The sequence below is a fragment of the Eurosta solidaginis genome, chromosome 5 (genome assembly GCF_040869045.1).
Source record: "Eurosta solidaginis isolate ZX-2024a chromosome 5, ASM4086904v1, whole genome shotgun sequence".
In the NCBI taxonomy this organism is placed as follows: domain Eukaryota; kingdom Metazoa; phylum Arthropoda; class Insecta; order Diptera; family Tephritidae; genus Eurosta; species Eurosta solidaginis.
In genome coordinates, this window is record NC_090323.1 from 123,437,631 (window position 1) to 123,465,272 (window position 27,642).

Consider the following 27,642-nt stretch of genomic DNA (forward strand, 5'->3'; position numbering starts at 1 on the left):
AATAACAATAATTATCATTAGAAAAAAATTATTGTTCTGGCCTTGAGCTCGATTCGAACCTTGAATCTTACTCAAAGAAAATATAAACAAAGTATCGAACGACTACTACAAAAAAAAAAAACTGATTGCCATAGATCCTCATTAGATATGTTTAAGAAAATAAAAAAAAACTTCAAGCCTTATACCTCTCTAGAACTCAACGAAATTAAAATACCTCTCAACTACAAACACATTCTTACAGATGCTAATATCGAAGAATGTGAAATAGAGAATACTTCCGATTTCTTTGTAATAAGAAAACAAAACCTCATGCTCAACGCTATAGGTTCATATATGCAATCAGTTCACTCCATAAAGCAGAGTGATCCTGATAATGCAACTCACAATATAGTAATGCAGAGTTTCAATAAGTTTTTAGAAATAAAAGCCGAATTTGATACTCTCCATTACACAAAAACCACATGTAACGTAAATACTAAATCAAATATGCTTGAGGACCACCAAATACAAAATTACTTCGCAACACCGGAAGCAGTAATTAATATTTTTAGAAACATTCCAGCAAAATTCACATCTGGTTGGGATGGGATACCAAATATAGTTTTGAAAAATTTGCCACCCATAATGATACTAGAATACGTCTCGTTATTTAATAACATTATGAATAACGCCTACTTCCCCCAAAATTGGAAATCAGTCTGTGTCAACTTTTCTTCAGCTAATGTCTCTCTTCACACGAGTGACTACTGACAGTTGTCTTGGTGATGCCAGCTTGAACCGGTATTCAGGGTAACCATCTCCTAAAAAAGGCAAAGATCCTACTCTCCATAAGGGCGAAGCCACGCCCATTTTGAATTTTTTTTTATTTTTGTATTTTGTTGCAACATATCATTAATGGAGTTGAATGTTGACATAATTTACTTATATACTGTAAAGATATTAACTTTTCTTTTAAAAGTGGGCGGTGCCACGCCCATTGTCCAAAATTTTACTAGTTTTCTATTCTACGTCATAAGTTCAACTCACATACCAAGTTTCATCGCTTAATCCGTATTTGGCAATGAATTATCGCACTTTCGATTTTTCGAAATTTTCGATATCGAAAAAGTGGGCGTGGTTATTGTCCGATATCGTTCATTTTAAATAGCGATCTGAGATGAGTGCCCAGGAACCTACATACCAAATTTCATCAAGATAACTAAAAATTTACTCAAGTTATCGTGTTAACGGACAGACGGACGGACGGACATGGCTCAATCGAATTTTTTTTCGATACTGATGATTTTGATATATGGAAGTCTATATCTATCTCGATTCCTTTATACCTGTACAACCAACCGTTATCCAATCAAAGTTAATATACTATGTGAGCTCTGCTCAACTGAGTATAATGAATCAATCTTGATTTATAACTGTATTGATTGAATCATTTTACAGCTCTGCGCGACGGTAACAATGGAAACGACCATATATAAAAAGATTTTGGTTCAACAGTTTTGGAAAATTGGGACATTTTCGTGATAATTACTTGATAATTTCGGAATGAGGACCATTTCCGGATGATATCAGTACTATCGGGTTGTTTCGAAGTATGCTATTCGGGCTGTTTAGGGATCATTTTGGTACTATCTTTTACTGTAGTTTTCACATGGTTTTGGGATAACTGTATATACATATGTATTTGCTCACAATTTTCGTAGGCGATACTAGTAGTATTATAAAGCTGAACTTTTTCGTTCATTAGAAAAAGTACGATAAAACTTAGTTTCTGAGAGGAAATAAAATGCCCAAATCTAAGGTAGATGTTTCTTGATCTTAACAGGGTGAGTCCATCACATTCCGAGCAACTGCTTCAGGAGTACTGACGACATTGCAGCATTGTCTAGACATAATTGCCGAAAGTGATGATTTATGGCAGAAAAAATTTGACCGAGAAAGAAATAGACTAAAACTTACGCAAGCACAAAATCGGTATGTATATTATATGTCATAGATTAGAGTGGTAGTGATGTTATTTTATTATTTTCTATAGAAAGTACAAGGAAGAGATCGAAAAACTAAAACGAATATCATATCCAGGGCCAGATTTGGAGGTAAGTGTAAAGAAGTATTGTAATAACAAAGTATAACCTGGGGTTCGGTAGCAATGGCAATCGCGAGATGATATCTGACAAGTAAGGAAGGCTAAGTTCGGGTGCAACCGAACATTGCATACTCAGCTGAGAGCATAGCTGCGTTGGTTTGGTAGGGTTTCGCAGATGGTTTATAAGTGGTTTTTAATTCCATATCACATACGTTTGGGAAATATCGACCAAACGGTAGACCATGGGTGACGTTTTTTGGAACGATTTTCCTTCATCCTTTGTCAAAAAAGAAGGAAAATCACCATGTGGGAAAATGAACCTAGGGTAACCCTGGAATGTGTTTATATGACATGGGTATCAAATTAGAGGTATTAATTAGGGTTTTAAAAGGGAGTGGCCCTTAGTTGTATATGTGATGGCATTTTCGAGATATCGACCAAAATGGGGACCAGGATGACCCAGAAAATCATCTATCGGGTACCGCTAATTTATTTATATTTAATACCACGAACAGTATTCCCGTCATGATTCCAACGGCTTTTGATTTCGCCCTGCAGAACTTTTTCATTTTCTTCTACTTAATATGGTAGGTGTCACACACGTTTTACAAAGTTTTTTCTAACGTTATATTTTGAGTCAAAAAAGGAATCCAATCACCATGTTTCATCCCCTTTTTTGTATTTGGTATATAATTATAGCATTTTTTTTTAATTTTTCGATATCGAGGACAGACGGTCGACTGTGTATAAAAACTGGGCGTGGCTTCAACCGATTTCGCCCATTTTCACAGAAAACAATTACCGGCATAGAAGCTATGCCCTTACAAAATTTCACAAGGATTGATACATTTTTGTTCGACTTATGGCATTAAAAGTATTCTAGACAAATTAAATGAAAAGGGGCGGAGCCACGCCCATTTTGAAATTTTCTTTTATTTTAGTATTTTGTTGCACCGTATCATTACTGGAGTTCAATGTTGACATAATTTACTAATATCCTGTAAAGATATTGATTTTTTTTTTTTAATTTGACTTACATTTTTTTTCTTAAAGTGGGCGTGTTCGTTAATCGATTTTGCTAATTTTTATTTAGCACACATTCAGTAATAGGAGTAACGTTCCTGCCAAATTTCATCATAATATCTTCAAAGACTGCCAGATTACAGCTTGCAAAAATTTTAAATTACGTTCTTTTAAAATTGGGCGGTGCCACGCCCATTGTCCAAAATTTTACTAACTTTCTATTCTGAGTCATAAGATCAACCCACCTACCGAGTTTCATCGCTTTATCCGTGGGCTCTGCTCATCTGAGTATAAAAAGAAATGAACTTTATAATAATACCAGTGTATTTTGTTGTCGAGTTGAGTTCTGAAATTCTGCAACTTGTTTAACGACATCCGCCATCGCTATAAACGAGTCGATAAATATGACGATTTCGATTTTCAACAACTTTTTATCGATATTCGTTATTATATGATCAGCTATTGTAGCTAAATAATAAAAGTCTCATTCCATTTCAAGACACCCGGTCCGCGCAGGACACGATTTTTGATTTTGATGAAATTTTAATATTGTTACGAATATTAGCTACACTAAGGGGTACTGTCATCTCTAAGACTGATTTGTGATCTGCTAAGAGTGATTTGTATACACATCCATAAATCAATCATTATGTATCTACATAAACGAATCAATCATTAGGTCTACACATATGTACGTACACGCAGCGGAGAAGCAACGCACAAACACATGTAGATATCTTATCTGAGATATTCAATTATAATTGTGCAAGGCTGCAATAGTAGAGGCCCTACAATCACTTTTGATTAAGCACGCTATCTGTCGAACAATAGTAGAGTTATTTATTGAGAAGTACTTGAATAAAGGCCATTTTGAATTATTAAATATTGGAGTTATTTATTCAACAGTTTAGTGATTCGAACTTAGCAGAAGGTTGCAAATAAGAGGATTTGCAGTAAATTCATTACAATTGGTGTCAGAAGAGGAATTGTTGAATAAATTCCGAAGATTGGGAGTACAACTTGGACATGGCAAAGTTGAGTGAATTGAGGATCCAGCAACTGAAAAAGGAGTTGGAGAACCGTGGATTGAATACAACCGGCAATAAGATCGAACTTCAAGCACGGCTACGAGAGGTAATGGAGTCGCAAGGAATCGATGTGGACGAGTATGGCTTTTATCCTAATGGGGACGAGACAACAAAAAAAAATTGAAGAGAAAAACGAAACATCGCCAGCACAGACTTGAACACGATTTTGGCTGCAATATCTGCACAAACATCGACAGTAACATCCAAGATGGAAACACAGGAGACACGCATAACAGAAATGTCATCATAAATATCCACAAATACGTCAGCACAGCTCGAAGACATATATGGCATCCCAACTGGAATCACAGGAGGCACGTATTTCAGAAATGACGTCGCAAGTGTCATCTCAACTGGAAGACCAAAAGACATATTTGGCATCTCAATTGGAAGCGCAAGAGGTACGTATATCTGAAATGTCGGCAGAAATTTTGGAACAGGTATCATCAAAACTGGAAGCGCAGGATGCAAAAATGGCTCAATTTCAGGCAGAAGTAGATGATTTAAAAGGTCGTATGGAGCAGTTACAACTAAATCGCCCAGCTGTTTCAGCAAGCAATCCAAAGGTAAAACACCATCCTTTGACGGTTCTGTTCCTTTACAGGTCTTTAATCTACAGTTTGAGAAGACCGCAGCAGTGAACAACTGGAATGCTGGAGATAAAGTTGCAGCTCTATTCGTAGCATTGCAGGGGCCAGCAGCCGAAATCCTACAGACTATTCCCGAAGGAGAGCGGAACAACTATGAAGCATTGATGGCCGCTGTCGAGAGACGTTATGGAAGCGAGCATAGAAAACAGATATTCCAAATTGAGTTGCCAAACCGTTACCAAAAAGCAAAGGAGACATCGCAGGAGTTTGCTTCGGATGTTGAAAGGTTGGCTCATTTGACAAATGCGGACGCACCCGTGGAATACACTGAAATGGTAAAGATTCAGAGCTTTATAAACGGCATACGGGACGTCGAAACAAAGCGAGCTACATACGCAAACCCAAAGCCAACATTTGCAGAAACGGCATCACATGCATTGACTCAAGAAACGGCGTCACTATTGAGTAAACCAGCATACAAAGCTCATCGTGTGGAAGTAGAAAGACCAGAGTGGGTAGACGCAATTTTGGAAGCTTTAAAGCGAACGCAACAGAAGAATAATGATGCAGCAAATGCTTTAAGTGTGGTAAGCCTGGGCACATTGCACGTTATTGCAGTACGCACTCTAATAGTTCCAACAATGTGGGTGGCCGTAAACGCAGAGCTGAAGGAGATGAGCAAATCTCCAAGTCCACCCAATCGTTAAACTAAAGCGAGTCAGCCGCAAGGGGCGACAGCTGGCTCCCGCAATTGAATGCCCCAAAATCTCTATCTCGCAAATTGGAAGAAGATCAAACAATCTTACTGTCGGAGGACATGTGGATGGAAAGGAACAGTTACTGACTGTAGATACGGGTGCATCTCATTCCATCATTCGAGCGGATTTAGTCAACAAGAAAATAACACCATTGCATTGAGCAAGATTGCGTACAGCCACTGGAGAAGACACTACGGTTCTAGGAGAAGTATCATGTGAAGTCACGGTAGTGCACAATTTTATAGTGGCAGAGATTGTTGATGAAATCATAATTGGAGTGGACTTCTTAGTCCAGTAGACCAAGGCATGAAGATCGACATGCAAAGCAAGACGATGCGATATAAGAACATGGACGTGCCACTTAATTTCAGCTACGAGAGAGACTACAGCAGTAAGCGAGTGCTGGTGGAAGAGAGTCAGCAAATACCACCAAAATCAGAAGCAGTCATCTGGACAAAGGTTGATCGAGATTGTGGGACAAACAGATTGTGGGTTGTCGAAGCAGCAAACAAATCAACACTGAACCAACATGTAGGAAAAACCCTAGCTATAACAAAACAAGATGGATGTATCCCGGTAAGAGTACTCAATGAGTTCAAGTCACCACTCAAACTGACCAGAGGAGCTATTTTGGGAAGATGCCAGGAGGCTGAAGTAGTAATCAATTGTGAACAGCTCCAGGAAGACGTTTCAACTAGCAATATTGATCTTTCAAATGACATCATGGCATGGACGGAGGAGCTAGAGGAAGACTATCAGAGTAAGGCAAAACAACTGCTCCTAAAGTACGCGAACATATTTGACCAGGATGGTTCCAAATCAGGCCGCACCAACGTTGGGAAACACCGAATTGACACTGGAGATGCGAGGCCGATCCGTCAAGCTCCACGTAGTGTTCCACTGGCGAAGCGGGAAGTTGTGAGTCAAATCATACAAGAAATGAGCGACAGCGGCGTCATCGAACCATCAGCTAGTCCATGGAGCTCACCGGTAGTACTGGTAAAGAAGAAGGATGGAAAAATGAGGTTTTGCGTGGATTACCCGAAGTTGAATGACGTTACGAAAAAGGATAGCTACCCATTGCCAAGAATCGACGATACTCTGGACTCGCTATCTGGTACGAAATGGTTTTCCACACTGGACTTGAAAAGCGGCTACTGGCAAGTAGAAGTGAAGGAGGAAGACAAAGAGAAAACAGCCTTCAGTGTCGGTGATGGTCTTTGGCAATTTACCCAGATGCCCTTTGGACTATGTAATGCACCAGCTACTTTTGAAAGACTCATCGATCAGGTACTGAAAGGACTATATTGGAAAACATGCTTAGTGTACCTAGACGACATAATCGTATTGGGAAAGAACTGGGAGGAGGTTTTCCAGAGCAAAGCTGGTGCTGGTCTGAAACTTAGTCCCAAAAAGTGTTCTCTGTTCAAGAAGCAAATTAGTTGTTTGGGTCATAAAGTAACGACGGAGGGCATCTGCAGCGCGAATGAAAAGATAGAAGCAGTGAAGGATTGGCCAAAACCACAGAATCTGCATGAATGGAAAAGTTTCCTTGGGCTGTGCACATATTACCGGCGATTTGTACCAAATTTTACCAGCGTAGCCCATAGCCCCCACGAGGTAACAAGAAAAAATAAAGCTTTTGAATGGAAGAAGGAGCAAGAGCAAACATTGAAAGAGCGTTTGTGCACTGCCCCAATGTTGACATATCCGATTCCAGGAGCAACGTTTATTCTAGATACAGATGCGAGCGGATATGCTATAGGAGACGTTTTGTCACAATTGGTCGATGGAGAGGAGAAGGTAGTTGCATATTACAGCCGTTCAATTGGAAAACCAGAGAGGAACTATTGCGTTACACGCAGAGAGCTGTTCGCATTGGTAGAGTGCATTAAACATTTCCACAAAGGACAGATCACGCAGCGTTGAAATGACTTCTGCAGTTCCGTAATCCGGAAGGACAATTGGCACGGTGGATCTAGCGACTACAAAGCTATGACTTTTCCATTAAGCATCGAAAAGGTAGTACCCATGGAAATGCTGATGCAATGTCACGAAGACCATGTAGTTTGGAATGCAAGCACTGTTCAAAGGCCGAGGCTAAAGAAGACATTATAGATGTCCGGCTAATGACTATAACATGTACAGATGAATGGGACAAGGAACAGCTAAGGAAGGGTCAGCTAGAAGATACAGATCTGTCACATGTTATGCAAGGGCTCGAACGAAACGAAAGACCAAATAGAGAGGAGATGTCAGCAGAGAGTCCCATTGCGAAGTCATATTGGGCACAGTCGAACAGTTTATAGTTGATATCCGGTTGCTTGCATCGAGTATGGGAGAGTAAGGATGGTCAATGCAAGAAGAAACTGATAGTTGTTCCCAGCAAGAGGATTCCTGACGTGCTCAGCGAGCTGCATAATTGTCCAAGCGGAGGTCATCTTGGAATCACGAAGACGCTCGAGAAGATTAAACAGAGATTATATTGGGTTGGTTGCCGTCAGTCGATCACTGAGTGGATTGCGAACTGCGAGGTTTGCAGCAGAGCGAAGGGCCCAAAACCCGAAGTCATGGCCAGATGAAGCAATATAACTCAGGTGCGCCATTTGAAAGGATCGCTATGGATGTCGCAGGTCCATTTCCTACTAGCAACTGCGGAAACAAATATGTACTGGTGGTTATGGATTATTTCAGCAAATGGCCAGAGGTATGCCCAATCCCAAATCAAGAAGCGGAAACAGTAGCAGAAGTGTTTATAAACAATTGGGTTGCAAGGTATGGTGTACCAATGGAGTTACATTCTCACCAAGGCAGGATTTTCGAATCAGCTGCCGGGAAATGTGTAAATCATTGGGAATTCGAAAAACACGGACAACTGCATTGCATCCTCAGTCCGATGGTATGGTGGAACGTTTCAATAGAACATTGGAGGAGCATTTAAGGAAAGTAGTAGACAAGTACCATAAGGACTGGGATACACACATATCATTATTCTTGATGGCCTACCGATCGGCAGTACATGACACAACGGGCCAAACTCCCGCAAAGGTAATTTTTGGCAATGACCTTCGACTGCCAGCTGATTTGAAGTATGGGATAGATGCCGATGCGGAGAGGAATGTCAAGAAATCCACTGGTGTCTTGGAAGAAGAGCTGAGAGAGATACACGATCTGGTAAGGCAACGAGCAACGATTATGAGTGACAAGATGAAAGCGAGGTACGATAAAGCAATTAATTCGGAAGGGTTTCAGGAAGGAGATTTGGTACTGCTATACAACCCAAAACGAAAAAAAGGTTTGTCCCCGAAATTTCAGTCTAACTGGGAAGGCCCATACAAAGTTGTAAAACGGATGAACGATGTAGTGTACCGCATACAAACCACTACCAAACCACGAACCAAAATTAAAGTGGTTCATTTGGAGAGGTTAGCAGCGTTTAGATCAAGAGATTTGTCTGATCGGGACGATCAGACTTAGGTGGAGGGCAGTGTTACGAATATTAGCAACACTAAGGGGTACTGTCATCTCTAAGCCGATGCTAAGAGTGATTTGTATGCACATCCATAAATCAGTCATTATGTATCTACATAAACGAATCAATCATTAGGTCTACAAATATGTACGTACACGCAGCGGAGAAGCAACGCGCAAACACATGCAGATATCTTATCTGAGATATGCAATTATAATTGTGGAAGTGTCGCTCACAAACACGCGCGCAAAAGAGAGCTGTACACGTACATCTGTAGTTATAATTATAACAGATAACCGACTAGTAGATTCTAGATTAGAAGCGCCTAGAAGATGCAACGAGGAAATCAAAGAGTATAAAAGGCAGCAATAGTAGAGGCGCTACAATCAGTTTCGACTAAGCACGCTATCTGTCGAGCAATAGTAGAGTTATTTATTGAGAAGTACTTGAATAAAGGCCATTTTGCATTATTAAATATTGGACTTATTTATTCAACAGTTTAGTGATTCGAACTTAGCAGAAGGTTGCAAATAAGAGGATTTGCGGTAAATTCATTACAATATGTTGTTCTTTGGTCAAAATAATGAAACACGTGTTTTTTTTTGCCACATAAACACTTTTTTCGGATTTATCGGCAATTGAGTTTCATTATATGCAATCGATATTTTATTCGCCTACTTTTTAAACTGTCAATAACTTTGTCAAAAATTAACCGATTCTCATGATTTTTTCTTTGAAATATTCCTTATTATATTTACTTTTATATAGATTTATAAACAATAGCATATAGTTAAACAAAAATTTTTAGTATTTAGTAAAAATTTATGACTTTTTTCATAAATAATATTTCAAGAAAGGTTATCTCTTTTTTGTTTACACTTTTTCCATATTGAGTGAAAAGTTTATATTTCAACTTGCCTGAATGCCTATTAGCCAAAATTCGTTGTTTTCGAGATATGAATTTTTGAATATTAAACATTTATTCCCCCTATATATTGATCCAATGCATATCAACATACAATTGCTTTGTCAAAAATTAACCGATTCTTATGCTTAAAATTAATAATAAAAATATCACATTTATTATTGAAAACATTCATTTGTTGTGATGTGCAAATATGCCGCCGATTTGCTACAAAATCACTGTAATTCTGAAAAATAACAACAAATGAATGTTACTAAGAACTAAAAAAAACTATATGCTATTGTTTATAAAGTTATATAAAAGTAAATATACTAACGAATATTTCAAAAAAAAAAAAAAAAACCATGAGATTCGGTTAATTTTTGACAAAGTTATTGACAGGAAAAAAAATAGGTCCATAAAATATCGATTGCATTTTATGGAATTCAATTGACGATAAATCCGAAAAAAAAAATTTTATGAGGCAAAAAAAAAACACGTGTTTCATTATTTTGACAAAAGAACAACATATTAAAATTTCATCAAAATCAAAAATCATGTCCTGCGCGGACAGGGTGTCTTGAAATGGAATGAGCCAAAAGAGTTTTTAAATTTGTTTAACGGAATTAGCTGTGCAACCAGTTAATGATCTTTTTAAGTCAATAAAATTTTTACCACGTTAGCTGTGTCGAGTTAGTGAATGGAACAGTTGTTATCGCAAGTGAAAACTCTTTGGCTAAAATTTTGACAAGTCGCATCGTTGAAACTAAGTGAATTCGCCTACTGGCTTGCAGGACACTAACGATAACTTGGGCCGCACCAGTTAATTCTTTATCCGGGTATTTATTTCAAACGTTTAATATTTCAACATTATTCGCAAACCTCTTTGTATTATCTACCTTTTGAGTTGGTCGCAAATGATAAACAAAAAACAAACAACCAAAAAAAAATATTAATTTATCGATCGAACATCTTCGAAAATTGGTCCGGGTTTCGGCTCCGTTTAAATATTTGTGGAAGATTTCGGTTCGGGTAATGGTTCAATTATTTAAAAGAAAAACTGTGGTAGAATGCTAACTTCATTAACTATTAAAAAAAACTTCGGTTGGTGTTTCTTTTTATGAAAATTTATTTTATCACTTCCTTAAAACTGTTTCTTTTTTTAAGATGTTAGAAGCAAGGCAGCATGCTAACATTAATTTTATCAATTAACGAAAAAAAATTTCTTTATTCTTTCACTTTTCAATAAAATTGGCATTAGTTGAAAAAAAAAAATTACGTTAAACTGATTGAAAACCATAATATAAGGAAAGAAGGTGGAGAATGTTTCGACCGCCCTTAGCTCCAGGTTATATTATGGGAGTACGGGAGGATAGGGGCATAAAAGAAGGCCCTTTTGTAAAATAGTATTAAACTTCATACATTTTTAATACGTGGTAGAATATAAAATGAAGCGTTTAATAAACCATTTTTATGTAATACAATTCATACATTTAGTTAATTTTTGCTGTTCTGAAAGTTTTTCCAGCTAATACTTTATTTAACGCAATAAGTCTTAGTTGCGGTACTCCCGCATTTATAAAATAGCTCCTCTCAAATGTGTATCGATTTGTATTATTTATGCAGTCTGTTAGGCTGCATGTTTCGTAAACATTCGAAGATCGACGATAAGTTGATTAGTTGAAAAACGATTTTAATTGAATTTTTTGTAGAAGTGAGTTTCGAAAGTATGTTTTTAACACATCTAACCGTATACCAGAAGAGTAAATAATAATTTGACACTGTATACCTCTAAGGAGGTTAGGGCAGAGCTTTCCGTACGATTTGTTTTATTATGCTAGTTTATGAAAAACTAAATTTATGTCACTGTCGGTTATGAACATATTGACAGTTTCATTGCTAACTACCTTCACGTGCTCGTGTCGGCAAAAACACTCCCGAAAGCTATTGGAGCACGACTACAGCTAAAACGGGTTGTTTGACTCCTAGAACCTTCGGTTAGTATGAAATCAACCACCGAGTTACACGATATATCAATCGTGAGCGCAGGACAGGTAAACTGCGTCAACTGACAGCCGATGGTAACATTGGCATCCGACCACCTGCCTATACTTATTTCGCTCGAGCGTACCGCCGACTTCATCGTCACAGAAAAGCGCACTTTCATAAACTTTAAAAAAGGAAAATGGGGCGAATACAAATCCTTTATAGACAACCGGTTTGCTGCCCTCCCTATCCCGACTGATGCTCGCCAAGGGGAGCGTGTTTCCGCAAGGTCATTGAATCAGCCTCGGCTCACTTCATTCCCGCCGGTAGAATTCCCGAAATTCGGCCTCACTTTCCGGCGGATGCCGCAAATTTAGCGATAGAACGAGACTTTATAAGACAGCTCGATCCCGGCAACCCCCAAATAAGGGATATAAACCAATGCATCAGATTGTTTGTGGATGAACACAAGCGGGCGAAATGGGAGGAGCACCTAAAAGTCCCTATCGAATCCGTCTACGCACAATGACAAAATTTCCATCGCCTTTGGCGATAAAGTGCTGTCGGATGCAAAAAATATGCGCGATCGCTTTCTGCCGACAATATATAATGCATTCTACCGTCGATAAAGATAGACGGAGGGCCAACAGACACGCACATAAGCATAAATTCAGCGCGTCTCCAATTATCATCACCGCCAAAGAGGTTGATGATGCCATCGGTCATGCTAAACTATCGAAAGAAGTGGGCCCAGACGGCATAGCCATGCCGATGCTTAAAAGCCTAGGGAAAGAGGGTTTCAAATATTTAGCGCATGTCTTCAACCTGTCTCTTTCCACCTTTGTCATTCCCGAAAAATGGAAAATCGCTAAGGTGGTCTCGCTAGTAAAGCCTAGGAAACCAGCTAACATAGGAGAGTCATATCGCCCGATATCTCTCCTATCACCAGTAGCCAAGACGCTTGAAGCTATTTTGCTCCCCTACTTCAAAGCAAATTTGCAGCTGGCCTGTCATCAGAATGGCTTCAGAAAACTCCATAGCACCACCACCGCGCTAAATGCCATTAGTACCCAGATAAATTGCGGTTTAAATCAAAACCCCCACCATATAACAGTATTCGTTGCGCTAGACCCATCAAAAGCTTTTGAAACGGTCAGCCATGGCACGTTAATGCAAGACCTGGAAGGGTCTACGCTTCCCCCATGTCTTAAAAGGTGGACCGCAAATTATCTGGGTGGTCGGCAGGTATCGGTGAAATTTAGAAACGAAACATCAAAACCAAGAAGAATTAGACAAGGGGTGCCACAGGGTGGTGTCCTATCCCCACTTTTGTTTAACTTCTACATATCAAAGCTACCTTCGCCACCAGAAGGAGTTACTATCGTTTCCTACGCCTATGACTGCAAAATAATGGCCACAGGCCCATGCCCGCAGATTGATGAGCTTTATAACAGAATAAACAGCTACCTCCCTGATCTTTCCAGTTTTTTTCGCCTCGCGAAACATGGCATTCCTTGCTGGCAGTACTTGGGGTAAAGACAAATAAACGCTCAATTCCACTTACAAAGCAATTGGCCAGCCGATTGCATGCTACGCGTCCCCTATATGGTCGCCAAGCCTAAAAACTACACACTGGAAGAAGCTACAGGCCTTACAAAATACTGCTATCAGAACCGCCACGGTCTGTCTTCTTATGTCCCCAGGACACCATTTACATAATGAGGCGAGAATACTCCCCGTCAGGGAGAGAAATGCGATGCTAGCCAAAATAGTTCCTGTTGAATACTCAGAAACCTGGGCATCCCAACAGACGTCTGATTGAAGAGCCAACACCATCCAGGGGCTTAAAGAGTCATCTGCGTAAGCATTATGAGGAAATACGGCACCTGAGAACTCAGCCGTATGAAGCAAAAAAACACAAGCAGGTCCTCAGTGAACTCCACAAATAGTCGTCGGACCTTTATTGCCCGGTGAATCCAGTACTTAAGGAACAGTACCCAAAACTTGCGGAAGAGGAACGCACACTCGCCATGTAGGATGACATTAAAAGAAATTAAATTTGGGAAGTGCCATATAAGCGGCACCAAGATTGAATTGACTTTATTCAGTAAATTTCGGCTTATTTATACTAAAATATTCTAAACAAACTCTTATACTATATACTAATCATACGTAAACGTTTGTAAATAGCAACCGTTCGCGCGGTCGCTGGTGCATAAGCGTGGCTCATATATCGCACGCGCTTCGCTTGCTTGCCTGCCTGTGGGAATGTAATTATGTTGACATTGCACATTCATACTTACGACATAAGCATAGTGTCGAATGCACTGCAGCGTGAGAAACGTTTAGAATGCATGCAAGATATATGTATGTAACACCACCAATTTTTTGAGGATGGCTTTACATTGAGTGTAAAGTCATTATATTTCAATTAAATTTATGACAGAGTCTCAAGTGGTTTGTTTACTAATAAGAGGTGTTGGTTTTGTAAATAAAGATTTTTTTATTCATTTTAATTGTTTTACTAGTGCAGTATTTTGTCAGTACTTGAGTTTATATATATATTTTTTCTTTGGTTTGGGTAATTACTTATGTTACAAAAAAAATTTTTTTTTGTTTACTAAATTTTCATTTGGGCTATTAGATGATTTATGTCATTTAGAAAATTTTTTTTGGTTTGTTTTATTATTGTATTTTTCTTTTGCATGCGATAAAAATTTTCTTTGTGTTTACAAAATTGAAGTGTTCTTATTCTATGAGTTTAAGCCTATTTTTATGTACTATGATTTTCTTATTTTTATTGCTTAGAGCATAATTACTATCCTGATTTATGTTTTCTACGTTTCTATTTCCTGCATTATAGGGAATTAATGTCAAATTATTGTTTTTATCGATATTTACTACTGTAAAGGGATTAAATGTAAAAATATTGTTACGAATATAGCAACACTAAGGGGTACTGCCATCTCCAGGCCGATGCTAAGCAGTGACGTGAATTCACATCAGTAATTCAGTCATGATGTATCTATATAAACGAATCAATAATTGCGTCTACACATATGTACGTATACGAGCTGCGGAGAACCAATGCACAAACACATGCATATATCTTATCTGAGTTGTCACAAGAGAGGGCAATAATTTGTGCAAGTATTACTCAAATGAGAAGTTATAAACGTAGTTGTGGCTGGCTATTTTGTAGCTGAAACTAACTAGTAAGTTCTGGAATAGAAAAGCCTGGAAGTATGCAATGAGAAATCAAAAAGTATAAAAGGCGCGACAGTAGAGGCGAATGGGAGTTTCATTTGAGCTATCAATCAGTTTGGTTGTTAAGCAAGCTAGTTGCAAAGTATAAGTGTTATTGTGAAGTACTTTAATAAAGGCCATTTTTCCATTACTCAATATTGGAGTTATTTATTCAACAGTTTAGTGATTCGAACTTAGCAGAAGGGCAAATAAGAAGATTTGCAAGTAAATTCGTTATAATTGGTGTCAGAGGAGGAATTGTTAAATAAATTCCAGAGGACAACAAGGACATGGCAAAGTTCAGTGAATTGAAGATCCTACAACTGAAGAAGGAGTTGGAGAGTCGTGGATTGAATACAAGCGGCGTTAAACTCGAACTTCAGGCACGGCTACGAGAGGCATTGGAAGCAAAATGAATTGATGTGGATGAGTATGTCTTTTATCTTGATGGGGGCGAAACAACAACAAAAATTCAAGAGAAAAACGAAACATCGCAGACAATTACGAGCACAAACTTGAACATGATTTTGGCTGCAATAACTGCACAAACATCGACAGTAAAAGAAATGTCGTCAGAAATAACATCGAAGATTGAAGCACAAGAAACGCGTATGTCAGAAATGTCGACACAGAATACATCCGACATGGAAATTCAACTGTAAGAACAGAAAACGTATATTTCATCACAGATGGAATCACAGGAGACACGTATAGCATCTCAACTGGAATCGCAGGAGAACCGTATAACATCGAAGATTGAAGCACAAGAGGCACGAATATCCGGAATGTCGGCACAAATATCAGCGCATATCTCTGCACAACTGGAAGAGCAAGAAGGACGTATTTCTTCGAAGATGGAGGCGCAAGACACAAAAATTTTGCAACTTGAGAACAAAATCGATGCCGAGATTGAAATATTGCGAGGTCATATACAGGAGTTGCAACTAATTCGCCCAGTTGTTTCAGCAAGCAATACGAAGGTAAAAACTCCATCTTTTGAAGGCTCTGTTCCTTTCCAGGTGTTTAAGATTCAGTTTGAGAAAACCGCAGCAGTGATCAACTGGAGTGCTGAAGATAAAGTTGCTGCACTATTCGTGGCATTGAAAGGATCTGCTGCTGAAATCCTACAGACTATTCCCGAGGGAGAGTGGAACAACTACGAAACATTGATAAGCGCTCTAGAGAGACGATACGGAAGCGAACACAGGAAGCAGATACACGAAATAGAGTTGCAAAACCGCTACCTAAAAAACTAATGAGACTTTGCAGGAGTTTGCGTCAGATGTCGAAAGGCTTGCACATTTGGCGAATGCCGACGCACCCGTGGAATACACCGAAAGAGTAAAAATTCAGAGCTTTGTAAATGGCATAAGAGATGTGGAAACGAAGCGAGCTACATACGCAAACCCAAAGCCAACATTCCCAGAAACGGTATCACAAGCTCTGATTCAGGAAACAGCGTCGCTTCTGTGTAAGCCAGTTTTCAAAGCACGCCGTGTGGAAGTAGAAAGGCCAGAGTGGGTAGACGCAATATTGGAGGCGCTGAAAGGATCGCAAGAGCGGAGTGGAAGAGTTATCAAATGCTTCAAATGCGGGAAGCCCGGTCACATTGCACGTCATTGCGATCTTGGTCCTAATATTTCCAACAATGTGGGTGGCAGTAAACGCAAGGCTGGAGGAGATGAGCAAGAGCGTATCAGATTTAAAGAACGAAAACTTGCCCCAACTATTGAATGTCCTGTGATATCTGTGTCGCAAATTGGAAGGAAATCAAGCAGTCTTACCGTCAGAGGGAATGTCGATGGCAAGGAGCGCGTACTAACTGTAGATACGGGCGCATCTCATTCCTTAATTCGATCTGATTTGGTATACAGGAGAGTAAAGTCTTCACCTGGAGCGAGGTTGCGTACGGTCACTGGCGAGTATAACCAAGTCCGGGGAGAAGTGATCTGTGAAGTCTTAATTGGGAAGGTCATGGTTTTACACAAATTCGTTATGGCGGAGATTGTTGATGAAATTATATTGGGAGTGGACTTCTTGGTTGACCATGACAACAAGATCGATATGAAGAGAAGGGTGATGCGTTATAAGAACCAAGATGTGCCACTTAACTTCAGTTTGGAAAAAGGGTTCAGCAGTAAGCGAGTGCTGGTGGAGGAGATTTGACAGAGACCACGAAAAACAAGGAAAGTAGATCGAGCAAAGGTTGATGGATCGAATGGGCCAAATAAAGCGAAATCAAAGGTACCTGCGAGAAAAACACTGGTATTGACAAACCCTAATGGTCGCACTAAAACGACTGAAAGAATTTTCCAGAAAGAATGCAAGGGTGGTGTCAAGTCAGCGCGCACTACTGTTATGAAACGTCAAGACGATACTGATGATGCAAAGTCAATCCGTCAAGATCAAGCTCTGCGAAGTAGATCTTCCTTGGCCAAGCAACAGAGTGCGAGGGAACGATGCAGGATAATGAGTAGTAAAATGAAATACAGGTATGACAACAAGAATAATTCGGAAGGTTTCTTGGAGGGAGATTTGGTACTACTATACAACCCTCACTGGCGGAAAGGTGTTCCATCCAAATATCGGTGCAGTTGGGAAGGCCCGTACAGAGTTGTGAAGAAGATCAGTGATGTCATCTACCGCATACAAGCAATTGGGAAATCACGAAATAGAAGAGTGGTACATTTGGCGATGCCAGCAGCGTTTAGATCGAGAGATTTGTCTGATCGGGGTACTGCCATCTCCAGACCGATGCTAAGCAGTGACGTGAATTCACATCAATAATTCAATCATTATGTATCTACAAAGCTGGCGATTTTGTAGCTGAAACTAACTAGTAAGTTCTGGAATAGAAAAGCTTGGAAGTATGCAATGAGAAATCAAAAAGTATAAAAGGCGCGACAGTAGAGGCGAAGAGGAGTTTCATTTGAGCTATCAATCAGTTTGGTTGCTAAGCAAGCTAGTTGCAAAGTATAAGTGTTATTGTGAAGTACTTTAATAAAGGCCATTTTTCCATTATTCAATATTGGAGCTATTTATTCAACAGTTTAGTGATTCGAACTTAGCAGAAGGGCAAATAAGAGGATTTGCAAGTAAATTCGTTACAATATTTTTCCTATTGATATTTTCTATTCCAAAGGTCATTAATAAAATTACTTTTCCTAGTGATATTTTCTATTCTACAGGACCCTATATATGCTATCTAACGTATGACCGACTAAATATAGGAGATTTAGTTTTCCTTACCTTGACTATTTCTATTAAACAAAGCTTTTGCATTGTTATTAAAATTAAAACGTATAGAATAGGATGATGGTTGCAGTCATCATTGGCTGAAATTTGACATTGTTCTAAAAGCGAGACGTTAGATTGCGTAGATTCAGTTGCTGCTAGAGCAAGAAGTATTTATATAGTGATAAGTGGTTAAACCAATGGGTACAGTGGATGCAAAAATTTTTCAGATCCTTCCTATACCATTTTTCATATTTTTCAGCAATATTTTGTCTGATCTTGTTCATCATGCGATTTATGTCTGGTTGGCCAACCCATATTGGATCGTCATGATATTTATGAAGAATTTCTTGTTTTTTTTTTTTTTTTTTGTATTTTGTCGACTTGTCACACGCACGACTCCTGAGGTTAATGCTATTATTAGATCTTTTGAGAACTTTGGTACCCTTTTATATTATTTAAATTTGCTTACTCGAGTAAGCAACTGTGGTTTTATTTTACAAGTGCTAGATTGCCGGCATTTTTCAGCCTGGTCGAACATTGTCCTAAGTCAATAACTTCCTCAACAATCCGGTTGCTTGTTTTTATTATGCTACAAATTTTCTATCCTTTGGGGATGAAAACGAGCGCGACATGTCTAATTTCAAATATATTATTTATTAAGCGCTTTATTTATAATAAGGTTCTCTTTGTGACTTTTTATTTTCTTCATTCTGGCTGGTTTTTTAGTTTCCGATCTTGTGGTAACTTTAGGTATTTTGCATATTTCCACTTACGTAAGGTTTTTAGTCAAGCATTATGTTACGAAAAGTTATTATTTTATAAGGTTTGTGGTATAAATCTTCTACCTTGACAGCCTTCATAGATGTTATTTTGATTAACTTCTATGGAAATTACTACTGTGAATTAGCAAATTGTTGAACTTAGATAGTGCTAATGAAGCTGTCTTAATAAATTCTTCTATTGAGTGCGGCATTTTGCAGTGATTCATTTGTAATTGTTTACTGTTCTTATCGAAATTGGGTTGAGTTTAGATGGTTTAGGATGCTAAATTTTAATATATCAATAGCACGATTACGCAGGTTAAAACTGCTAGCCAAACATCTGAAATGTTTGGGTTAATTTTTGGCTCTGGTTCAGCTGGTGGTTCACATTTTAATATTCTATTCTCTGATGTTTCAGAGTCTATTTTTCCTACCTCGTAACCAGCTATGGGGTAACCTTTTGTCCATGAAGTCATTTTAAAGAGATGATGTGATTGAAGGAGAAAATTAAAGAGAACATAAAAATTTATTCCTGTTTCTTTAGTTAGCATTATAAAGGTTATTATTTAAAAGGTTTATTTCTAAAAATGTTAGTTTTTAAGGAAAAATTTGTTTAGTTTAACATTATTGACATATCTAATTTTTATTACAAAATTTTCTGAAACAAAAATGGTTTTTTTTTTGAAATGATGAATAGTTAAATACAGTTTATTTATTAAAAATTTATTCCTATGCTACTTTTTTTCATTTTTTTTCTATGCCATTTTGGGCTTAAAAGAAAAATGTGTTTTCCTCTTCCTCAATTAATTTGCTACAACGCAAGAATATTGCGTCAAATTCTTCCTGACTACTTATATCATTCATTTAAAAAAATTAGAGGGGGAAAAAATGCTTAAATTTATTGGCAAAAATCTACTTTTTGCCCGTCAACTGGCAGCCGTAAGGTGCCAAATGCTTCTATTATAATCTTACAAACACCTAGATAATAAATACATAATAAGATAAATAATACATAATCGCGGTCATCCTTCAACAAGTTTTATAGCGCACGTAGAGCCTCCAACAAGCTGATAGTGCATATGGTTTTACTCCACGTTTATTCCACTTCGCTATGCGTCGATGGTGGTCGTTTTGGTTGCAGTTAACGAGAATGCCATCCGTATTGTAACGAATTTGCTGCAAATCCTCTTATTTGCAATCCTCTGCTAAGTTCCAATCACTAAACTGTTGAATAAATAACTCCAATATTGAATAATGGAAAAATGACCTTTATTAAAGTACTTCACAATAACACTTATACTTTGCTACTCGCTGGCTCAATAACCAAACTGATTCATAACTCAAATGAAACTCTACTATTGGCCGCCAGATCGCGTGCTTAATCACTGATTGATAGCTCAACTCAAACTGAATTACAGCGCCTCTACATATGTCGCCTTTTATACTCTTTGGTTTCCTCGTTCGCCTTTTTCTAGAATCTACTAGCATTGTCCATGAGCTCTCAAACTTCTCAGCTATAACTAAAATTGCACAATTTTATACATCTTTTAGGCGCTTCCAGAATCTACTAGTCCAGTAGCTCTCAAACTTCTCAGATATATGCATGTGTTTGCGCATTGACTCTCCGCTGCTCGTATTCGTACATGGTACATATGTGTAGACGCAATTATTTATTCGTTTATGTAGATACATAAAGATTGAATTATTGATGTGAATGTTTGTAGTTTACAGTCTCTCGCGCACACATAGGCGTATAAGTAAATGCATCTGTGTGTGACATATCTCGGCTGCCTTATATATGTGTTTACATGATTTGATTATTGACGTAAATATCGCCTAGCATCGCCTTAGTGATGGTATAGCTTAGTAATGCTAATATCCGTGACAGTATTAAAGACCAAAAAAATGTTTCCTTCTTTCCTTTGTGGTATTCAAGAATTTTTAAAATTTGAATTGCACCCTTGTTGTCACTGTCGCTGTGATCCGCCCCTTTGCATAGACTATACCATTCGCCGTTGCAAAGTTGATGCCTGGAACTCCCTTGCAGAAAGTAAACTTTTTCCAAAAATACTTTGTATCTGAAGTCTGCCTATAATTCAAGCAGCAGACGAGGGAGACTGTTTAATTCAGCAGTGTGGAAGGATCGCCCTGTAGGTAAGGCGTATCCTGATTGGTATAAAAATGACTCCTAAACCAGTCCTGCTAAATATGTTTAGTAGACCGCTTTTTAAACATCAGTCCGTTTATTAGTAAGCCGATCTGGCAGGATCGGCGTGTAGGATGCCAATTTAATTCAGGCAGTAGGATGCCAATTTAATTCAGGCAGTATGATGTCAATTTAATTCAGGCAGTATCGCAGGATCGCCATGTAGGATGACATTAAAAGAAATTAAATTTGGGAAATGCCATTTAAGCGGCACCAAGATTGAATTGACTTTATTCAGTAAATTTCGGCTTATTTATACTAAAATATTCTAAACAAATTCTTATACTATATACTAATCATACGTAAACGTTTGTACATAGCAACCGTTCGCGCGGTCGCTGGTGCATAAGCGTGGCTCATATATCGCACGCGCTTCGCTTGCTTGCCTGCCTGTGGGAATGTAATTATGTTGACATTGCACATTCATGCTTACGACATAAACAGAGTGTCGAATGCACTGCAGCGTGAGAAACGTTTAGAATGCATTCAAGATATCAGGGATGCACCTTAACGTTAAGCTAATCGTTTATCAAAAAATTTCCACCGTTTCCGTTGAAACACTTCGAAATATTATCGATAAAGAAATTATCAAGATAAATTGTATCTCGTTTTTAACCGAAACGAAAAGCTTTCGTTAACGTTAAAAACGTTAACGAAAACGTGATACTTTATGTTTGAATTGTGCTGGCAATGCTATAGCCATGGTGAAGCCGTAAGGTGGCAACAACGAGCGCACATACACACACAAACTCTATGTAATTTGTTTGTGTAATTCGTTGGTGGTAATGTCAAAAATACTCTGAGAAATGTTCGTACTGTCAAAATTCATGAGAAAAGTTGCAATCAGCTTGGATAATGCTTTCACCTTTAATGACTCCGCCATCAATCAGCTTTGCCAGCATAGTTTGAAATTAATAATCAACATAAACGATTTGATTTCGTTTTGATATGGCAGAAAACGAAACGAAATCATTTCGTTAATTTGACGATCTTAACGTTAATAAACGAAACGAAATGACTTCGTTTCGTTTATTAACGTTGATTATCGTAACGAAATGATATCGTTTCGTTGGTTAAGCATGCCTGCAAGATATATGTATGTAACAGCCAGGGAAACGCGAGTCACTCTAGCTCAACTTCGATCTGGATACTGTAACAGGTTAAACTCTTACCTATCCAGAATCAACCCCGACATACAAAATGTATGCCCTGCTTGAAATGTGTCCCCACATGACACCAACCATCTCTTCAATTGTAATGTGGAACCAACGCCTTTAACACCCCTCACATTATGGTCCACCCCTGTTGAAACAGCAAGGGTAGGATATTACATATTAATAACAGGGTTCACTGGGCTCATCCTGGCAAAAGCGTTTACCGATTCTGTGTGGATTTGGCTTAGGACCTGCTTATACTTGCCTGGATCAAACGGCTGTATTGGCAGGTGCCGATCTCGTCATAGTGCTTACGGAGATGATCCCTTCTCCCCGTGGAGGCGGGGCTAGATCCACCGGTATTTTGCTAGGATGTCCTGGTTTGTGACAATTTAGCAAGAACTGCCAGTTCAGCATTTCGTTGTGCTCTTTAATATTGAGTTCTTTGGCCTCACTATGTAGGTTGTGGTTGGGGGGACGATGACAGTTCTGATAGCAGCATTTTGACAGGCCTGCAGCCTTTCCAGTATGTGTTTTTAAGACCAGGTGACCAAACTGGTGACGCGCAGCTCATGAGTGGCCGGCTAATTGCTTTGTACGTGGTTAGCAACATTTCTGTATCTTTTCCCCAGGTGCTTCCGGCAAGCGACTTGAGGATTTTTTAGCGGTTTTGTACTTTAGATACAATTTCGGTGGCATGCGCCTTGAAGGTCAGAGCATTATCGCACGTTACCCGTCAGATCTTTGGGTGACTGACAGTTGGTAGTCATCTGTTCTTACCACGTCGTAGGCAGATTGGCAGTGGATTTTGTCGGTGATAATGCCAGGTTGCGCGAGGTGAAGAAACTAGAAAGATCGGGGAGGCAGCTGTTTATTTTAGAAACTAATTCATCAATTGAAGGGCCAGGTCCTGTTGCCATAATCGTGCAATCCTAGCCATTTTCCATTGTTTAGGAATGACAAAGGACTTCAGCGACAGGTTGAAAACGTGCGTTAGGTAGTATATTCCCTCAGCGCCAAGGTGTCTTCGCATGGCTATTCCATCTGGGCCTATTGATTTGAAAGACTTGGCCTTGTGAATGGCTGCTTCAACCTTTGTGAGGGTGATGGTAATGTGTTTGTGTTTATGTGCCCGTCTGTTTGCACGACGTCTGGCTTTGTCTACAGAAGAATGCACTATAAATTGTCGGCAAAAGGCGCCTGACCGGATGGTTATGCCTTGACTTTCTAAGGCATTATCCCTGCGGCTGATGTTAGGTTGAATTATACTATATTGCACGGTGTGATTCGGAGGACCGATCTGGAAGTTAGCTTTGTTTCTTGAATTGCGACTACGGATATTATTTTTATTCATGTAGTCAACTATCTCTGCGATCTTTCCGATGTTGCGATCGTAAATATTCTAAGCTGGCATACGGAACACCCAGTGTGTGGGGCTAGGAGTTGATGACTCCTTACGCGAGTGCGTCTGTCGGAAAAGGAAGGGATGGACGGGGGTAAAAGCTGGTGCTCGGCATTGCTACTGTCCATGCTACGTAGATTGTAGTGATGAGTTGCACCGGCCGCGTTAGATGTAGGCGCCGTTTGGCGGCAGCCACAGCGGACAGTTGATATGAGAGTGAACCGCGGGACATCCTTGGACGTGAACAAAGGTTTTGTAATTATTTCAGGGGCGACGAACGTTGGGTTATAACGATGTGACCATATTTTACACGTGACACACTGGCAAGAGTATGCCCGTCTGAGATAAATCCTCTTCCGACATATGCAGCAGAACCACAGCCTAGGACCGGGGTTAGGTTCAATGCCTTCAGCTGCCAGGAGATGCTCCGAGGATGACAACTTGTGGGAGGGACGCAACAAAATAAATGGGGTTACACTGAAATGACAGCTCTTAGTTGGGAAAAAAGTCCCGAGTAGCTCTTGTACATAAGACCGGCTGCCGTGGGAGGTGTTCTATCTTTCCAACATGGTGAAAAACGAAAATCATCAAAAAAATTGTCAATAAGTTTTCGAAATAGTAATATTGCGTAAACTTGGTAGAAGAAAAGATGCCCGTTACTAAAATGGTTTTCTTTATTTTTGATAGTTATTTATAACGTTACTAGCAGACCCGGCAGACGTTGTTCTGCCCTAAATTTGGCCTATCTGCATACATGTTAGTAAGCTTTTTCCATCTAACTCTGCCCTACCCCTCTACACTTTTTCCTAATCTTTTTATTCACTCCTCCCACCGTCGTTTTCGCTTCATCTCGATCTTCGTCTCATTCTATCTCTTTCTCAGTCTCCTTCTCTCTTTTCTCTTCTCTCAAGTTTTTCTCCTTCTTCTTCATCTCTTATTGCCAGTCCCAGAGGGTGGTATGTATTTTGTTCCAGTTCCATTCCGAGTCTCAGTCCCAGTCCCACTCCGAATCTCAGTCTCAGTCCCAGTCCTAGTCCTAGTCCCAGTCCGTCTCTGGTATACTCCCCGGAAAAAAGCATCGTAAGTACTAATATAGGCAAATTTATATACGAAATTTCAGGCAAATCGAATAGGACGTATGTAAATAGGTATGTGGGTATTATTAATTCTTGTCTTTATTTCGGCTTCGCATGCATATTTATCAGTTTTGCCAGGTCGATGCGACTAAATCGAATATCACAATGAACTTTAAAGCTCCCAGCAACAGCTTTCATTTGATATCCATAATACACACACATTCTAGGGGCATCCGGGTCCATGTTTGGCCTATATCTCGAGACCCTAGTCACTCAGCGGTGTAAAAGTTACTCTGTATTATAGCACACATCAACATCTTCAATTTGATAAAAAAAATAAATGTAAGGCGCGATAACCTCCGAAGAGATCTAAGGCCGAGCTTCTCTTCCAATTTGCGTCGTGCTCCTCTTGATTTTTCCCTACAAATTGGCCGGACGGGACCTACATGTTTTATGCCGACTCCGAACGGCATCTGCAAGGCAGATGAGTTTTCACTGAGAGCTTTTCATGGCAGAAATACAATCGGAGCGCTTGCCAGACACTGCCGAGGGGCGACCCCGCTTAGAAAAATTTTCTTCTAATTGAAAAATCTTATTTCTAAAATTTTGATGTTGCTTTGCCCGGGAGTTGAACCCAGGGCATACGGTGTGATAGGCGGAGCACGCTACCATCACACCACGGTGGCCGCCTTCAATTTGATACTCGTAATATAAAAACACATTCTAGGTGTATCCGGGTCCATGTTTTAGGCTATATCTCGAGACCCTAGCCTCCCAGTTTTATGAAAATTATCCTGTTCTATAGCACTCATCAACAGCTTTCATTTGATATCCATATTGTATAAACACATTCTAGGGGTATCCGGGTCCACGTTTTGGGTTATATCTCGATACCCTAGCCTCCCAGTTGAATGAAAATTATCCTGTACCATAGCACTCATCAACAGCTTTCATTTGATATCAATATTGTATAAACACATTCTAGTGGTACCCGGGTTCACGTTTTGATCTCAAGACAATAGGCACGTAGCGAAAAAAAAGGTAGACGTTAGCCGATTCTCAGACCTACCCAATACGCTCACAAAATTTCATGAGAATCGGTTCAGCCGTTTCGGAGTAGTTAAGCCTCTAACACCGTGACAGAAGAATTTTATATATTAGATAACGAAAATAAATATTTTTATAGTTTTTTTTTAATAATCAACAAAACGAAAACTTCGTTTGGTAGCTTTTTTTTGATAATGAACGAAACGAGATATTTCCGTTTTTATCGTTATGGTTAGAAGGAGGTGATTGATTTGAGAGACTGTATAAGAATTTGTTTACCAAAAAAACCTGTGGTGGAATTCCCTAAGTTCTAACGATGCGATTTGTCGAGATTTCAACTAACGATTTTTCGCTTACCATGACGATTGTGCTATTTACAAACTCAATTTTAACATGGCAAACGAGGTGGCCAATATTATCAGTTTATTACTATTACCTAATAATGGTTATTGCATTCCAAAATCGTTATAGTTATCGACTCGCCAATATATTGATCACGAAAAAAGTTTAAGAAGCTAGTGAATTCTACTACAGGGCGACCCAATTATAGAAATTGTTGACAGGTTTTTTAAATTTTTTTTAAAAGATCGCGGGTTCGAATCGATCTCAAGGCCTAACAATAATTATTATATTTATGTATGTTTGTTTAATGGTGTGTTCAGTTTATACTTATATTTAAGAATTCATGAGCTTAATCAAACATACATAATTATGTACAACTGAGCCCGAGTTTACAAAGCTTCTCATTCGCAACGGAGAAGAACTTTACAAAAACAAATCTACATGGCGCACAAATCAATATAGAGACAAAATGTCTCAATTGTGTTGTTAATGTAGAAATGAGAAAAACTGAATTAAGCATGAAAACAAATACCAGCAGGATGGCCTAGTGGTTAAAGGCTACTGCAGTTTCACCATGTGATTCACGGTTCGAATCCCGGTGAAACCTTTGATAACATTACAAAATTGCCTGATGATGATTACGTTGGCGGTTTTCGAAATGGGTCCATCGCAATATGCCAGTAAATGTTTCATTCTTTTCAGTTTCTCTTAGAAAACATAATAATTGAAATTCAATTATTATAAGCCGGTGTTAAGCTCATGAATTCTTAGATATAAGTATAAACTGAACACACCATTAAACAAACATACATAAATATGTACAACTGAGCCCGAGTTTACAAAGCTTCTCATTCGCAACGAAGAAGAACTTTACAAAAACAAATCTACATGGCACACAAATCAATATAGAGACAAAATGTCTCAATTGTGTTGTTAGTGTAGAAATGAGAAAAACTGAATTAAGCATGAAAACAAATATCAGCAGGATGGCCTAGTGGTTAAAGGCTACTGCAGTTTCACCATGTGATTCACGGTTCGAATCCCGGTAAAACCTTTGATAACATTACAAAATTGCCTGATGATGATTACGTTGGCGGTTTTCGAAATGGGTCCATCGCAATATGCCAGTAAATGTTTCTTTCTTTTCAGTTTCTCTTAGAAAACATAATAATTGAAATTCAATTATTATAAGCCGGTATTAAGCTCATGAATTCTTAAATATAAGTATAAACTGAACACACCATTCAACAAACATACATAAATATGT

General features: G+C 38.9%; 1 protein-coding gene across 2 annotated transcripts in view; it reads left to right on the plus strand.

The window, feature by feature from the left end:
• Window positions 1–27,642, plus strand: part of cert (ceramide transfer protein) — a 320,155-nt gene that overhangs the window by 164,492 nt on the left and 128,021 nt on the right. Inside the window, exons 4-5 of one of the 2 annotated variants that reach the window (XM_067788855.1) lie at window positions 1,823–1,971; window positions 2,033–2,093. The exons of the other annotated variant lie outside the window; for it this stretch is intronic. Coding sequence (XP_067644956.1) covers window positions 1,823–1,971; window positions 2,033–2,093 — 210 coding nt within the window. The remainder of the gene's footprint in view (window positions 1–1,822; window positions 1,972–2,032; window positions 2,094–27,642) is intronic. 2 annotated transcript variants of the gene reach the window in all.